Below are 16,981 nucleotides of genomic sequence, written 5' to 3' on the forward strand. Positions count from 1 at the left end.
ATAATTATGTATATATACACACACACACACAAGAAATCATACATTGAACGGATTGTATACTCTCACTTGGATTTTATTTATACAATGAGGATGCTTACGTCGTCTTCAGAAAGAGAGAATTTTATAATTTTGATGTAAATCACATGACTTATATTTTGAAGAACATATAAATCTCAACAAATTTGGTTCATATGCCCAGATGAAAAACAAAGTAGTTCAAACAAAATTGGTTTTAAAATAAAGGTTCATTTTTATCAGTATAGTTGAACTTCTAATTCACTTGAAAAATAAAGTTCCATTGCTGTCAATTCGTTCTTCTTAACCCTAGTAGAGGAATTATCAATTAGCATATTGCATGACAACAGATATAGCACGTATTTTCAGCGGGTAAGAAGCCTGCACTTACTACATAACAAAGTGTACCTATGACAAAATATTACTATCGTTATCTCATACTAAGAGTGCTCCCGTATATGTTGCTTCAATAGAAAGTCTGCATCTATTATCAGAACTAGTGCCAGCGACCCATTCAAAGGCGTTATCCATGGTTTGCCCGTTTGGACAAAGTACACTATTGATGCTAATAAACTCATTTGCTTTCAGTAACCGGAAGGTAGACACCTTCAGCTGCCAACCAGACATTGTCAGCACGCTTTTCACGAACACCACAAACCTAGAAAAATACAATAGATGAAAAAATGTTAAATGTTTCAGCATTTTAGTTAATTATCAAATCAAAGAGGAATACTATAAAAATTGACCATATTTGTTGTACTTTTTATACCAAACTAACTTTGACAAAATAATAGCCAAGTGCCTAAGTCGTCTATAGAATAGTTTTGTCATAGGGCTGACAAAAGAATACTTTCTCATTTTGTTGATGCACTCTAAACCTAGGCAACTAACATTGAAAGAATATTTGAGATTTGATAGCAAAAGCCAAAGCATGTAGGGCTGACAAAATGAAAGAAGTAAGCATCCAAAATATTATTCACACATTTGTAACCCAATAAAATGTTATCAAAAGGAGAATAATAGATTTTCATATTCCAGGCAATTTCTCACCTCCTGTTGTCCCCCAGCAATCCGAGCGTATTTCTTATCATGACTGTGTAGATAGCCTCCAGTGTCAATATGCTGAAGGCGAATCCTCTGATCCTGCTTCCAAGTCTTCCCACTTCCTTCTATTAAAAGCCTAAAGAATATGAAAGTAGTATAAAGCACCTTCCAGAATATTGAGATCTATATGCATCTGAAAAAAAAGGTCTCACCTCCAATAGTCCCCAGTGTCAGATTCAGACTCTCCTCCAAAGCAACTCACCTAATTTCAATTCAAAATTATAAAGTCAGATATCTGATTGCCTGACACTGTAACATAAAAGAAATATCTATAGTTGCAAAAAATGCCCTTTCTATTTATGTTTGATGGTTCAAGAACTTTTGTGGTGTCAATTTTTCTTGCATCAGTCTATTCAAGGGAAGACAGAAATATACAAATAACTTGAGTATTGGTTGATTGCACAAGTGATGGTTTATTTTATAGTACAATAACCAAGTCTTTGTTATGCTACTAAATAGTGTCAGCTACATAGGTGGAAAAATCATTGAACCTCATTGAGACGAAATAGTATTGGTTTTTAGTTCAAAAGTGAAGAATTACATCAAGATGTTACAGTAAGTCATTTCCATTTGGGTTTCACCGCTCAATCCACCGGACATATTTGGAGAAATATTATACTAGTTGAGACCAAAAAAATGTAGAAATATGGAAAAAATCTTTAAAACATATGGTATTCAGGTTATATGATACATTATTGGAATAGTGCTTACATACGAGGCCATAAAGTTAGCAAGAGTATGAGAGGAGATGATGGATTGATTAAGGGGTAAAAGATACATAAAACTGGGTATTTTCATTGTCTAGGGTAATGAGTATATGCAATTTAACACATGTAAAATCAAAGTGAATGTCTTTCATAATAAATGGGTCTAAGACATGTTGCTTAAGAGTGGACATATTCAACAAATTATTTAACCAAATTCTAGGTCTGTTATGCACGCATGGGAAATGAAGTTAGACAGTTTATTAAAGTTAAGTGTCTAAGAATGAATGTATAGCAGATGAGAATATTCAAATAACAAAGATGAGCATTATAACGATATACATTGCACACATGATAATAGTGATGTCAAGACTAATAAGCAAATAATTTTGCAAAAAAAAAAATATTTGAGTCAGAAATTAGTTAAGAGATTATCATTTATAGATTCGATTTTCATTTATAGATAGTAATTAGTAAGGCAATGGAGCAGTTGACTATGTACATTAACAATAAATATGTAATAACAAAAAAAGAAAAAAACTTAAGCAGATTCATAGGTATGATTGTATCATTCACTATATATTTTAATATCACATACTCTCCTACAGAGAAACAGATTAATATGTATGATTATATCATTCACCAATTAGTCCTTAAAAGTTATAAGCATAACCACACTAGTCCTTCAAAAATTTCGATCAGCAAATTATTCCCTTAATTTTTTGTCCCTACAAAAATGAACTACCAAATCTTTGAGGAACTAAACTAGTGACAAAAGAATAAGTTGAGGACCTTTGGAATTTGGTCTTTTAAGTCTAACTCAACTATAAAAGCTAGATCGGAAGATGAAAATTGTTTTTTTTATGACTGTTTATTATAAATTCTTTTATAAATTCTTATTCAAGATCTGAGATCTAGAGTGTGAAATTGTATGACTGTTTTTTTTTTTTAATATAGTCCTGGGGAAGCCACTGGACTAGGTAAGCTGCACTGCCAAAATTGTATGTTCAATTTGGGTTTTAAACTTATCTCAACCCCAAAAGCTAACTCTTGAGGTGAGGATTACTTTAGCGTTTATAAGCTTTTATTTAGTTATATCTATAGTTGATGTGGGACTTAATCAGGGCCGAAATTAGTAATGACTAACCAAAACTGTTAAAAAAACTAAAGTGGTAATGCTAGCAGTGCCCTTTTGCCTAGACGAGAGACTTAATCCCTGAAACTTGAGGCAAAGACAAAACGATATTTGGAAAATAAATCCAATCAAAGATCTAGGCAAGAGACACCAAAACACAGACACAACTGCAAAAGAAGATATCCCCTGTAATCTTGTATCAATTAGTTACCCAATGCAGAGTCCTTAAAACCAAATCGTACATAGAAAGATCTCCACACATTACAACTTTATCTAATTTAAGAAACCTAGAAGCATTACAGAAATCAGCCATAGGTCCTAAACATACGTGGGTAACAAACAAACTAAAAAAACACACTCACCTCGAGATTGCCAGATATCGGGGATGCATGCAAGTGGCTGTGCAGCCACTTCCTTGTCCTCATGTGCTGCAATCTAATGATTGTGCCACTTTTAATGGCATCACCTTGTTTAGCTGAGGTTCCAGGTTGAGGTCTAACAATCTGCAATAAAATGCACAAGTCAACACAACTTTTAAAAACATCAACATAAGTAATCCTGAAAACTATGCTCTCCTATCGTTGCAAAAACATCATCTTAGGTTTTTTATTTCTAAAAAACATTTCACATAAGAAAACCAAAACATGCATATGAATGAGGAATTTACCCAATAACTATTGGAATCGTCGACACTGGGGAAACCCGTAACTGATTGTTGTCCACTGCCAGAACCATACGGCACATCGTGAGAGTGCAACCGAAATTTCGTCTTTTCGTGCATAAGCTTCAGAACCGTGCCGTAAGTAATCTGCACCTACGCGAGAGAAAGATAGGACAGCAAATTAATTATTAAATTAAATCGGAAAATAAATTTAAGATCCCTAACCTAAACAGGGAAATTGAAAAGGAAGTGAAACCTCAACGCCTTCGGCGGAAGCCGCGGAGGCAGAAGCGGTGGAAGAAGGAGCGATGTCAGAATCGAGAGTGAGGAAAAGAAAGAGAGCGAGAGCGAAGAATCCGAGAGCCATGACAAAGAGCAATGCGATGAACCAATTCTGCTGCCAGATCGGGAATTCGGATTCCGATGGAGTCCTTGCTTCTCTGTAAACGATCCGGGTCGACCCGGATGGTTGTGAATGAGAAGATGAAGAAGGTTTTCTTCGAGACAGGCTCTGAGAAGCCACGGTTCGACCCGGGTTATTATCCAGATCGGAAGATTCAGAGAGATGGCATTCAGGTGTTATTGGATGATGCTTCTTCCTTTGCTTCGTAATTACACGCCCTTTCTGCACCCACTCCAACGATACCCTTCTTCTCTTTTACTTTCTTTCTTCCACGCTGGAATGTTCAATGTATGTTACGTGACATGCTTTTATCCAATCCAGAGAGGAAACGTGCTATTTTCATGACGTGGATGCTTGTTAGTGGTTAAGATTACTTGCAAAATATTCAGACAATCAATGAGCCCATTTCGTTTGGGCCGTTTTACACTTAAAGCCTGACTTCGGTTGCCCTCATTTTCTATCCTCTCGCTCTCGCTAACTCTTTTCCGAAGTCTTGCAGTTGACTTGACTTGGCAGGTATTATTATCTTATTTATTCCTAAGTTATTTTTAAGCTTGCTGTGATCATTTTTTACATATTTTATTAATTTTTTATTTTTTATTTATTTCAATAAATTTTATTCTAAAATTTAAAAATAAATAATCATTTTAAAATAGCTTATTACATAATTATTCAATGAACAGTTATCAAAATATATTATTTATAACATTTTTTAAAAATAAATACCAAATTTATTACTTAAATTTATAAATGACGACTACTTTAGTTTTACTTTAGTCATTGGTATTTTAAAATCACCTGTTTTTATATTTTTTATATTTAACTAAAATAAGCATTATTATGACTTTCTAAATATTATGTAAAACACAATGATGGAATCAATTCTATCACGTACACATATATAAAATTGTTGATAATAGTAATAATTATTATAATGACAGTGTGAGAAAAACGATGTAATACATGCGGTTGTGGAATTAATAGTGTGATAAAAATCATAATAGTGATTATAAAGTTATAAATAATAACAATAGTGTTAGAAGTAATAATTGTAGTAGTGATAAAAAGAATATTACTAATTATTTTACTAAAATTAATTAAAAATATTCAAATAATATATATTAATTTACAAATAAAAATATTTTTATTAGTTATAATTTTGAATAAATTTTAACTAATTATATATCATAAATAATGTGTTCAATTAATATTATTTGTTATGATAATGATGGATAATAATTATTCATATATTATGATAAAAGTGATAAAATAATTTATTGTAATTAAATATTTAAAATTAATATAATTATATATAAAAAATTTATAAATGTAGATTGAGAGTATTCATTTATTTTTTTATTTTTTTTATTCTTTAGGCTTTATTTAAAAGTTTAGAGAGAGAAATAAAAGATTTAAATAGAGAAAAGGAAAAGAGGGAAGGAGAAGGAAGTTAAACTCCTTCTATTTATATGTTTAATATTAAAAAATAAGGATGATAGGAAGTTTAAGTATATAAATTATATTATTATATATTTTTTTATTTATATTTTATTATTTTTACAATAAATAAAAAATAAATAGTTATATTTTTAAAATATAATATTTTAAAAAATACTTTTAAATTTAATATTTTTTATTTTTTGAAAAAATTCTCCCTTGAAAAATAACATTTTAAAAAAATAAAAATTCTAATTATGAAAAAGTAGGAAATAGTGAAAGAGAAAAAAAAATATTAAAAAATTACATATTAGAGAAACTAAAAAAAAAAACCTAGCGTTGAGATAATTTTACAGAGTTTATAAATTTTTCAAACATTTTCTCTCATAATTAAGTAACTCTCAATCAAATATTAAGCTCTTTTAACTCTCTTATCTCTTTTTAAACACAATGTCTTAAACTTTTTTACTTTTCTTTACACTTTCACTTCTCTTTTTTGTTTTGTTTTTTCATAATTATATTTCTCTCTCTATTTTTTAAGTAAATGTTGTTTATTTTAATTTTTTTAATTTAATCAATTTTTTTTACACATTTAACTTAAAAAAGATATACTGCATTTTGCATTAAAAAATTAAATAATTTGAACAATTTATTCTTTAAATGAAGTAGAAACTTTAATTTTATATTTATTAAAAAAATATTTGTCTTATTTTTTACTATCCAATAAATATATGACACTTATCAATCAACGGAGAGGAGAGGATAAATTTTTACTATATATATGAAATGAGCAAATGAAAATAAACTAATAAAAATGTTTCTTTATTTTTGTATTTATTTTTTATGAAAATTAATATGAAGTAAGAAGTAAATCTTATTTTTCTCTCTATTCATTTTTTAATATTTTGTTCGAAAGTTCACAGGAAAAACAAAATACTTGAAGGGAGAAAGAAGAGAGGAAATGAAATGAAATGGGTAAAGAGGAGAGGAGAAAAAATGTTATTAAGGATATAATTTAATTATATAAATAATATTATTATATATTTTTTATTTTTCAAAAGAAAATTTGTTCTTTCTCTATAAATTAATATTTTTTATAATTTTTAAAAAATAACTTAAAAAACTAACATAAAAAAAGGGTTAGAATCTTAATTGTAAAATAGTGCAACAAAGCAAAAAGAAAAAAAAAATCAGAAAACTTTGAGATTGAGATAACTTAAAAACTAGTGTTAGTAAGTTTTTTTGAGAGTTTAGAAAAATTCTTACACTATTCATTTCCTAATTAAGTAATTTTTAATTAAGAATTAAGCCTTCTTAACCCCTCTAATTTTTTTCTAAATACAACTTTTAAAGTTTGAAAAAATTTAAATATCTCATAAATAAAGAGAGAAATATAAATTTATTGAATAAACTGCACTCCTTCTTCATTCTTCGTATGTGTGAGGAGTCCATTGATGAGAAGGAGTTATATATACTTTGAACTTAATTCCTATATTGATGAATATAAGCGTAACTAAAATTATTAAAAAATTATATATTTGTGTATTTATAAGATAATTTATTACTTCTTAAAGTTTAATCTCTCTCTTGATGAATCATATAGCCTAAAAAGATACAATCAAACATATTTATAAGAAAAGAAAATCCTCATTTGCTTTTGATCTTACTTAAGGTTAATTTTATATTTGTGGGTGCCATGCCTCTTTTTCATTTTGTTTTCAATCAAATCAAACTATATTTTTTAATTAAAAGTATGATAGTATATTTTTTAATAACTAATTATATTTACAAAGTGACTTCATATATTTTTCCAAAATTCTGTCCGGATAAGAAGGCAAAATAAGTTAATTTTATTCATAAATTAATATCAACCTATGCATTTTATATTTTTTGATTTTTTTATCTTATTTTTTTAAAAAAATTGTGTACTTAATTTTTTATTTATTTATAAATGTTGTTTTATTTTAATTTTATATATTATCAATGAGTATTTTAAATAAAATTAATTAAATTTTTAATTAAGATCCTAAAATATAGATTAATAATATTTATTAAAAGCCTTTTAAATTTATAAGTAAATAAAATAATAAAATTATTGATATGAATTGAATTTAAATATGAAAAATAAAACATTATTTTATAAAATAAAGTGTTGAGGATATTTTGATATAAATAATATTTATTTTTAACTAAATTTTACAAATTTCAAATATTTAAAATAAATTAAAAGATGAATACTTTTCATAAAATAACATCTATTATAAATGGAGTAATGTAACAAAAAAGGTAAGATACAGGATCCACGGTCATGACAAAGCCACGCAGGGTCAGAGAGGGATGCTCCATGAAGTGGACTCCAGTTCCAAATTCAACTCAAATTCACCAACCCGCGAAATCCGAACCCGCGTGGCTCCTTTCAAGCGGGTAAATTAAAATTCAACAATGCAGACAGGGTTCAAATTTTATTATTACTTTATTTATTTAATTGTAATATTTGAATTGCACTTGTATAAACAAACGCAAAACACTGTTTTAATATACATCTATTTTTAATTTTCAGATATACACATTTTTTGGATTTATATATGTATGTGTATATAAATATAAATATATATATATATATATATTTTTTTTTTTTCTATACCAGTAATTTAGGATAGGATTTATCAGGAATATTCGTCTCGAAAAATTTCCGAAAAACGCACTTTACTTTATTTATCTATTGGTCCTTGCGTTTTTCTGCCAAGAAAAGGAAAAAATAAAAAAGAAAAGAAAAAGAAAAAGAAAGAAATAAAGAAAAACCCCAATCTTCTGATTCCATCGGAAACCACCGTGTAGCCTCAAATCGGGTTCGATTGGAGCGTTTTTAGGGCTTCGATGGAGTGAAGTCGACGAGAGTGGCGTGAGTCTGTGGAAGATCAGGAGAAAAAGACGCAGGTACCGCACCACCAATGGCAACTGTCGATAGAGAATTGGAAGAAGAGCTTCTTGATGCCGGTAACAAGCTCGTAGATCCTCCGTCGTCGGTGGAGGAGCTTCTCTCACTGCTAGACGTAATAGCTCTTTTCCCTCTTTTTTTGACCTTCGAATGATTATTTTAACCACTTGCTGTGATTTTCGAGTTTTTTTTTTTTAATAATTTGATACGTGTTGGAGTTATTTGCGTTTTGGTGCGTGTCATTGTTCTTTTTTGTTCTTCTGATCAGTGGAGTAGCCCAGAAATCGCAAACTTCTAGCTGAAAATGTCTGACCGTGACGTTTTTGTGAGATTTTGATTGAAAAACAATAATTACTTGGAATGTTTAATGTCAATTTGTTTCCTCTATTACCTCAATTGGTCTGTCTAATGGCTATGATGAGATGAGCGTTGTAGCATATTTGTTAAGTTAAAATGACATCCTTTGATAATATACTCTTATTATATATATGCCACTTACTTCACTGCATGTGTAATATTGAATCGGGTTCTACTTGGTAATAGTATTAATATACTGGAATGGATTGTAATCAATATCAATCTTCTTGATTGTTGCTTAAGGTTGTCTGGAACCAACGGTTAAGAGGATAAAATTGAACTGGGTTCTAATATAGGCTTTGTTCAATTATCAATTGTTAGAGTTATTGATTACTGATCAGAGTTCTGAAGAAATGACATTCAAATAGATAATGTCCGTTATTGTATTCAGGTTTGAGTTAGCTAGGGGATAGAAGTATGTAAGTGGAGGAAGAGGTGAATGCATTATGTAATCTATTTGGAAAAGGCATGTTGATATGGTCAGTGACTGTAGAAGAACACCATGCACTTCCTTGTCTTTGAAATTGGAACAGTTGCATCTTAATTGTATCATTGGTGTCAATGTGATTTGTATTCAAATTATGAGTTTAAGAATTATACCCTGATAAAGGATATGCAAGTCTCAAATCATTCTCCTAACTTATTGGTTGAGAAAAGTATTGTACACATATATTATGACCTTACATATTCTTTTGCCTCTGCACTGTAGCAAGTTGAGAATTGCCTATCAAGGGTTGAACAATCACCTACCAACTCTATGCAAAATGCACTCTCTCCATCATTGAAAGCATTGATTGCAGATAAACTTTTAAAGCATTCAGATGGTAATGTCAAAGTTGCAGTTGCTTCTTGCATCAGTGAAATAACAAGAATCACTGCGCCTGATGCTCCTTATGAGGATGATCAAATGAAGGTGTGCACAAATTTTTCCTCCTACAGTATGGATGGACTTAACTGTTATCATGCTCTTTACAAAGGAGATTGGCACATCAGTTGAATTTTACCAATGACATTTTTCTTGCAGGAAGTCTTTCAATTAATAGTGTCTTCATTTGAAAATCTACATGATAAGTTAAGCCGATCTTATAGAAAGATAACATCAATTCTTGAAACTACCGCAAAAGTAAGATCTTGTGTCGTAATGCTGGACCTTGAATGTGATGCCCTGATTTTGGAGATGTTTCAGCATTTCTTGAAGGCAACAAGGTAAGACCATAGTAGCTGTTGTGTACAAGTCCATGGTCTTCATGTCATTGGATACTTTGTTGTTTATTATTCTACTTTAGACTTGATTTGATTTTTTTGATCTCTTACCACAGAATTTACAAGAATTACCTTTAATCTGTTTTATTCATGCTTAATATGTCACATAACGTGTGATTGCTTTTTTTCTATTTTTGTTACACAGATGTATCCATAAGCAGATACCGATATATGCATATAGTATGGCTTTCTCTGTATCAGGACTTGAATGCTTTTATATTGGAACCTCTTGTGGATGTTTTTCCTTTGGCCAATGAATGGACCATAATCATAATTTTCTGTAAAGTTGGCTACAATTATGCTTTTTCAAGAACTTGTGCAAGAGATTAAAGACCAACAAACAGCAATAATACAACAATGATGACAAATGAAACACAAAAATCATCTATATTAGGAACAATTAAAGAAACCAAGTTAAAACAAATTTATATAACATGAACAATATATAAATGTAATTATATACTGAATATATATTGCTGTACTTGTATCCTGATTTTTTAAAATATTTTATTAATGACCTCAATTGGTTGTTGTTGTTTATGTGTACCTATGCATCATAGTTGTTACATCTATACAAATGGATTTTTCTTTAGACATTTGGGAATACTTAATGTGAGGATGTGGTTCTAACCAGCTACATTTGAAACTTGCAGAGAGCATCATCCCGAAAATGTTTTTTCATCCATGGAAACAATTATGGCCCTTGTTCTAGAGGAAAGTGAAGATATATCTTTAGATCTGCTTTCTCCACTCCTGGCCAGCATTAAGAAAGACAATGAGGTTGGAGTTTGACTGGTTTAATTTCATTCATTTCAGTAGATTGTGAGTTTAAACTTGAACCTTGATTTTGTTGTTCAAATTTTTATCTTTGTCTTGATGATGGTAATCGTTGCAATCTAGGAAGTTTCTTTGATTGCCCGAAAATTGGTAGAGAGGGTACTTGAAAGTTGTGCAACCAAGCTTAAACCCTACTTGATTCAAGCAGTGAAAATCTTGAGTATATCTTTGGATGATTATAGTGTGGTACTTGCTTCAATATGCCAAGATACATCTGATGGCTTGGAGAAAAATGATGCATGGTTTACTAGTGAGCATGTGGTAAGTTTTCCTTTGGTCTTTTGCCAATTTATATTTGATGTATTTCCTGATGAGAAAATTTGTGAAACTTTCTTTTGGTCGGTTTCATTCTTTCAGGAAGATAAGAATATGTCAAAAAAACAATCACTGGAGGAGTCAGCACAGGTATGCTTCCACCTTTATGCTTTTGTTTTTTATTTGTTCTTGTGGTTCCGAAATTTTGTCATCCAGAATTAAACACTGGAATGTGTTGATTCTGGTTTAACCAGGTGGTTGAAAAAGATTCAAGGGAAGCTACATCTTCTGAACAAGATAATCCTGATGCAAACAGATCCCCCAAGTCAGTTATGAGCAATGGTGTTGCATGTGTTGGAGAAGATTATGATTTAGGTGATTCCAAGTCCACTAAAAAGCAAGAGGATGTTGATTGTTCTAATCATTCTGAAGGTTTGAATACATCTTGTCATGGGGTGCCCAATGATATGGACACTGAAAAAGTTGACAATCGTCAACAAAAGCCAGAACAAGACACGAAGAGGCGAGGAAGGAAATCAAGCTCTTCAACTAAATCAGCAAAACCTTCTAGGGCTCATGTTGCTACTAATGAAAATGAAGCTGATAAAATGATGGACTCTGAAAGCCACAGCAAGGAAGTTCCCAGTTCTGCTCATGTGGACTATTCTGTTGAAGCACCTGGACCTTCAGAGAATGACAAAGAGATTGATGCTAAAATTTCATCACAAAAAGCATGTGACAATGAATCTGAAGTTGCTTCTCCTTCACCCGTGGAGAGCCTCCATGATGAAAATCATGCAAAGAAACATGGACGAGCAAAAATTAAAGACGGCCCTTCAAAAGAAGTGGCTGCAGAGAATGTTTCAAAAAAGGTGTCTGAAGGAGCTAGTGATTCAGAAGCCAAACCTGCCAGAAAGTCAGTGAAAAGGGCACTTGGTCTGAACTCTGATGTGAAAAAAACTACTGCAGCAGATTCAGTAAAGAAAGGAAGTGGAGCTGCAATTGGTGCCAATGCTAAGAAGCACTCAGGCAATAAATTAGATGAAAACAAAAAGGGTGGTGGCGGCGGATCCTCTTCAAGGCAGATAGAAAACAAGAAAAAAGGGGGGCGAGGGAAGGCAAACTCTGAAACAGATGTAGCAAAATCTTCTGCCATAGATGTGGACAAGGTACAATTTCAAATTTTATATTGCGCCTGCTTCTTTGCTATTATTTATTAATATTATTGCAACATGATTTCATTTTGATTTTTTCTTTTTATTAAAGTAAATTATTAAAGGAATGATTGTTAATTATTTAGGAAATGGTGTCTTCTCCAAGGTCTGGTACAAAGTTGACTAAAGATGAAAATTCAGAGACTCCCAAGACAAATGTGAAAAGGAAACGCACTTTAGGAAAAGAAAATGTAAGTATCATGTTGCTCTGAATTTTTAATATTAAAATATTGAAATTCAAGATGTTTTTGTTAATGAAATTTTCCTTTTGGTAAATCCTTTCTGTAGATATGGCTTGCTAATTACAATAGTTTTGTTTTCTTGTCAATTTAATTGCTAATGACCTTGTTGCTGCATCAGGAGTCTGATATGAAAGAGTATGGGGAAAACCTTGTTGGTTTACGGATCAAAGTTTGGTGGCCTAAGGATCGTGAGTAAGTATATAGCATTTCATCAATTTTTGCATACTGTCTCTTGAAATTTTGGTTGACAAGGGGCCATGAAGTGCTATGCGCTGTTTGGTGTTTACTTCTGAATTGTAATCTCTGGTTTTTTGTGTATAAATGTTTCATGAGCTGCCTGGTATATATTGATCACATTTTTGGACCTTTAAATCTGGAATAAGGCTGTGTGCCAATAATGTTGATTGATTTCATCATATTTGCAATATGTATAATATATGCAAAATGTGCCTTTATGTAAATCTTTTTGATTAAATTATTGTGGTCTAGGTGGTTTGAGTTCTATATTTCCTTTCCAAGCCTTTTTTCCCCTTTATTTCCTTCAACAGTTTGTATGTTACACTGTACCTTCTGTAAAATTTGAGAAAACTATGATGTGAAATAGCTGGAGAGAATATACATTTGAATTAAAACTAGGGAATATCCTCTTTTGTGGGCTTTTGAATTCATTCATGCTCATTTTATTTATGACCAGTTTTCCCTTTCATTTTGATGGAATAGAATTATTTGTAATGTGTTGTGATTGACGCATACGTAATCTGGTACAGGTTTTACAAAGGTGTCGTTGATTCTTTTGATTCTGCCAAAAAGAAGCACAAGGTGATTTGGCGATTTATTAAGCCATCTCTCTGCCACCCCCCGTCCTGTCATCCACAATAATTTTTGTATTTTTTGTTTTGCTGTGTTGCTTTGCTCATTTAAATAGTAATTGTTGCATCTTTGACTATTTATTGCCAAGTCAAGATGGCTAATATCTTAGGCATACATTTGGGTTGGGGAATGGGATACATTTAAAGATATTGTTTTAAATTGCCAAAAAAATATAACATGCTAGTACTACTATTATGGCCTATTTGTTCATTTATTTTTCTTTTCTTTTTTAAGAAAATTCTTTTTTTAAATTGAAAAAATCTAGAAAATTTAAAACAGTTGGAAAAAATTTTGCTGGAAAATAAAGTCAAACCCAAACAAAGGAAAAAAAGAAACAGTGCTTTTCTCAAAAGCTAGAAAGAATAGTGTATGAAAAAAAATTATTTCATAGAAGCATTTTTTTACGCTATCCAATGCACTCTATATTTGTTATATGTTGACACCTGTTCACTCTTTTAGGTCTTCTATGATGATGGTGATAAAGAAGTATTAAATCTTGTGAAGGAAAAATGGAAGTTCATTAAAGCTGACTTGGATGCAGATGAGGTTGGTCTATGATTGCCTTGTATTTTTCTTACACTGAATTATCTGTGTCTATGTTAATGGCAATTATTTCCATTGACAGGAAGAAGGAAGTAACCGTGCAAGTCTTGATCCTTCCACTGATATGTACGTACTACATGTTGCTAATGTCATTTATTATAGATACATCTTTTGGCTTTATTATACTATATTTTTCATGCATGTTTCTATGGCATATGTGCGTGTGTTTTGATGTTGCCTACTTGCAGAACATGTACCTCATGTTATTAATTGGCGTGTTTGGTGCTGTTTTTTTTGTGCTTGCAATTGGAAAACCTCAACCTACACTACTTGCCATTATGTCTGTCAATGTCTTTTATTATCAAAGCTGTTGTAAATCCAGAATATGTAAAGGTGGTCCTGTGTTTTCTGGTAAATTTGGTGATCAATTGTGGTGTTATAAAAAAAATACTTAAAAAATAAAAATAAAATAAAATTATATCCTTAATAAAGAGGAAACATGTTTGACGGTGTGATCTCAGATTTAGCTCCTCTAAAGTGAGGAGAAATGTAAAGGGATAAAGTGAATGTCTATCCATTATTGATTTGAATTCAAGTATTTTGTAAATAGAACTAACTTCAAATCAATGGTGGACAGACCATCGAGTGTTTTGCTGGACATGGCCATTTTCATAACTTGTGAAACAACTGGGCCATGAGCAGCACTGGAAAATGAGATTTTTTTTATCAATTAAGAAAAATGTTAGTATAATGTTACATCTTTTCCCTCTGCTAGAAAGGATTCAAATAAACATATCTTATTTGTTGCTGTATTTCATGATTGTCTTTGGTTGTGTCACATGGTGTGACTTCCAGCTGTTTATTTGGTCTTATTTTCGTTGCATTGTTCTATGCTCCTATTAAGGCCGCCTAAGAAGAAGGGAAAAACAAGTGCTGGAGAATCAACCAAGCAAGGAAAGATGGATGCTTCTTCCAGAAGGTTTGTGAATATCAGTAAGTCTATCTTTCTTATCCTTTGTTTGATATCTAATTTTTTTCACTTCAATTTTTAGTGGTGGAGCAGTAGCATCCAGTAGGTCAAAGGGTGTCTCCATGAAGTCTACCCACAAGTCCAAAGATGGCAACAAATCCAAAGATTCTAAGACTACTAGCAAATCTGAGGATGAAGCTACTCGAAGATCTAAGGACGGAACTCCTAAAAGTGGTAACAGTAAATCTACTGTTGCTGCTAAAAAAGTGAGGGGCAAGTCCAATACTTCCAAGGCGAGCAAATCAAAGGATGAGATTAGTACTCCAAAACACTCTGCCAAGTCTAAGCAAGTGACTCCAAAAAATGGAAAATCCAAGCAAGAAACCCCAAAGACTGCTACTTCCAAGGGAAAACCTCCCAAAAGTGGTGGAAAGTCTGATATTAACGGTACTGGCAAGGTGAAATCTGGTTTATTGAAAAGAAAAGATTCCGAGAATGAGAACTCAGATGTTTCAGCAAGAGAAGTAGATAAGGGCAAGACTTCAAGTTCATTGAAGGCACAAGGAAGTGAGGCCAAGAGTGGAAAGAAGCGTAAGAGAAGCTAGACTTCGGTGTCTATTATTGCTGTTTATTCTTAAACTGCGTGCTTGTCTTCTGCTTATCAGTGTACTCTTCCTCAGCATTTTAATGTCTTTCTCTGGCCCGAGTCATCAAATGAATTTATCAGGTACTGTTCATTAATTGAGGTAATTATCTCGTTGTTGCGAGCATTGTATTATCTTAGGTTTATTAGTTAGGTTAGTTTAGTTGTAGCATGGGTTAGTATCTGTAGTTACTTCCATTGTTTCTAGACTAGATGGATGTTATTTGAAGGCAACACCTGAAAATATTTGGCTAGCAACCTTCATTGCAAGTATGTTTTTTGCACTCACCGATGCGAACAGTTGGACTTTCCCTGTTAACTTTTTACGTTGCTGGGTCTTTGAGCCGTGGTTTATTGGGGACAATACGTAGCACGTACAGCACACTTGGTGTGGGGAAAGTTATTAAAGCTGGCCAGCTGGGGGCTCTAAAGTGGAGAATATAACCCGTTATTTGTACGGTTTTTTCAATCTGCTTTTTCAGGGTTCAATATTAGCCACTATACGCTATATTACTTTCCTGATAACCTCTAGTCTTTGTAGATTGTTAATGTTTTCCAACATCACAGAGATTGGATATGATTATCGATAACACCCTAAGGTGGAAACGTTCTAATATACCTGGAGTTAAAATATCCTTTGAGACGTTAAGTTTGATTGCATTTCTACGCATTATGAGAAAACAACTGTCTTCAATAATTGATATTTCGCTTTGATACATAGGTTTACCTAATAAATAAAGTACGTTAAATCGGTTCCGTTGAATGTGGTATTTGTCTTTGAATTTCCACCAGGCCTCGTGGGGAGGATTCTCCAAGTAAGCCCCACGCTGTTTTAGTCTTTGGTCTTGACAAGCTCACTAGCCCAGTGAAGGTAGCAAAAAGGAAAATAAGCAAAATTTAGGAAAATGCCTACGCAATTAGGCTTTGGCAGGGGTTGGTAATCATTAATTTTTGTTTAAAAGTTAATTAAGAAAAGGATTAAGAGATTTTTCTAATTTTTTTAACCTTATTTTCGTTTTTTTTTCTTTCTATTTTAAAAAATTTTAGTGACTCATCTAACTGAGATTTATCATTTAAATTTGTATTTATTAGATTAAATATTTATTATGATTTAAAATTAGAATGACAAAAAAATAAAAAAAATGTTTTCAGAATGAGAGTTTTTTAAAATATTATAAAAAATAAATAAATAATTTAAAAGTATTCATTTTCAGAGAGAAAAGTATAATAAAAAAAGATAAAAAATACATAAATAAAAATATAAAAAGATAATAATGTAATTTAAATGTTAAATTTTTCATTATTCTTTTCTATCAATATTAAACATTTAAATTAGAGAGGTGTTTATCTCTCTTCTCCTCCCCTCTAAGCTCTTTAAATTCTTTTATTC

At 31.4% G+C, this 16,981-nt stretch overlaps 2 protein-coding genes across 5 annotated transcripts; one reads left to right on the forward strand and one right to left on the reverse strand.

The window, feature by feature from the left end:
- Positions 1–236: 236 nt before the first annotated feature.
- LOC113865350 (stromal cell-derived factor 2-like protein) lies at positions 237–4,303 on the reverse strand. 2 transcript variants are annotated; one of them, XM_027499831.1, is made up of 6 exons: positions 3,876–4,303; positions 3,626–3,772; positions 3,321–3,461; positions 1,272–1,321; positions 1,066–1,195; positions 237–673 (listed from the first exon to the last, which is right to left on the reverse strand). In XM_027499831.1, exons 1-6 carry the CDS (start codon positions 3,984–3,986, stop codon positions 590–592), a joined length of 663 nt encoding a protein of 220 aa, XP_027355632.1. In that variant the 5' UTR covers positions 3,987–4,303; the 3' UTR covers positions 237–589. The 2 variants fall into 2 exon arrangements, with proteins under 2 accessions (XP_027355632.1, XP_027355633.1); XM_027499832.1 differs by having other exon boundaries at positions 299–673; positions 3,626–3,766; positions 3,876–4,230.
- Positions 4,304–8,154: 3,851 nt separating this feature from the next.
- LOC113865457 (serine/threonine-protein kinase PRP4 homolog) lies at positions 8,155–16,281 on the forward strand. Of its 3 annotated transcripts, none has more exons than XM_027500010.1 (14): positions 8,155–8,512; positions 9,464–9,667; positions 9,779–9,960; positions 10,671–10,797; positions 10,918–11,115; positions 11,212–11,259; positions 11,364–12,278; positions 12,410–12,514; positions 12,684–12,757; positions 13,333–13,384; positions 13,895–13,981; positions 14,061–14,104; positions 14,883–14,957; positions 15,031–16,281. In XM_027500010.1, exons 1-14 carry the CDS (start codon positions 8,411–8,413, stop codon positions 15,551–15,553), a joined length of 2,736 nt encoding a protein of 911 aa, XP_027355811.1. In that variant the 5' UTR covers positions 8,155–8,410; the 3' UTR covers positions 15,554–16,281. The 3 variants fall into 3 exon arrangements, with proteins under 3 accessions (XP_027355811.1, XP_027355813.1, XP_027355812.1); XM_027500012.1 differs by having other exon boundaries at positions 8,204–8,512; positions 11,364–12,245; positions 15,031–16,202; XM_027500011.1 differs by having other exon boundaries at positions 8,221–8,512; positions 10,918–11,091; positions 15,031–16,202.
- The last annotated feature ends 700 nt before the right edge of the window (positions 16,282–16,981 follow it).

The sequence above is a fragment of the Abrus precatorius genome, unplaced genomic scaffold (genome assembly GCF_003935025.1).
Source record: "Abrus precatorius isolate BTA unplaced genomic scaffold, Abrus_2018 Scaffold4, whole genome shotgun sequence".
NCBI classification, from domain to species: Eukaryota; Viridiplantae; Streptophyta; class Magnoliopsida; order Fabales; family Fabaceae; genus Abrus; species Abrus precatorius.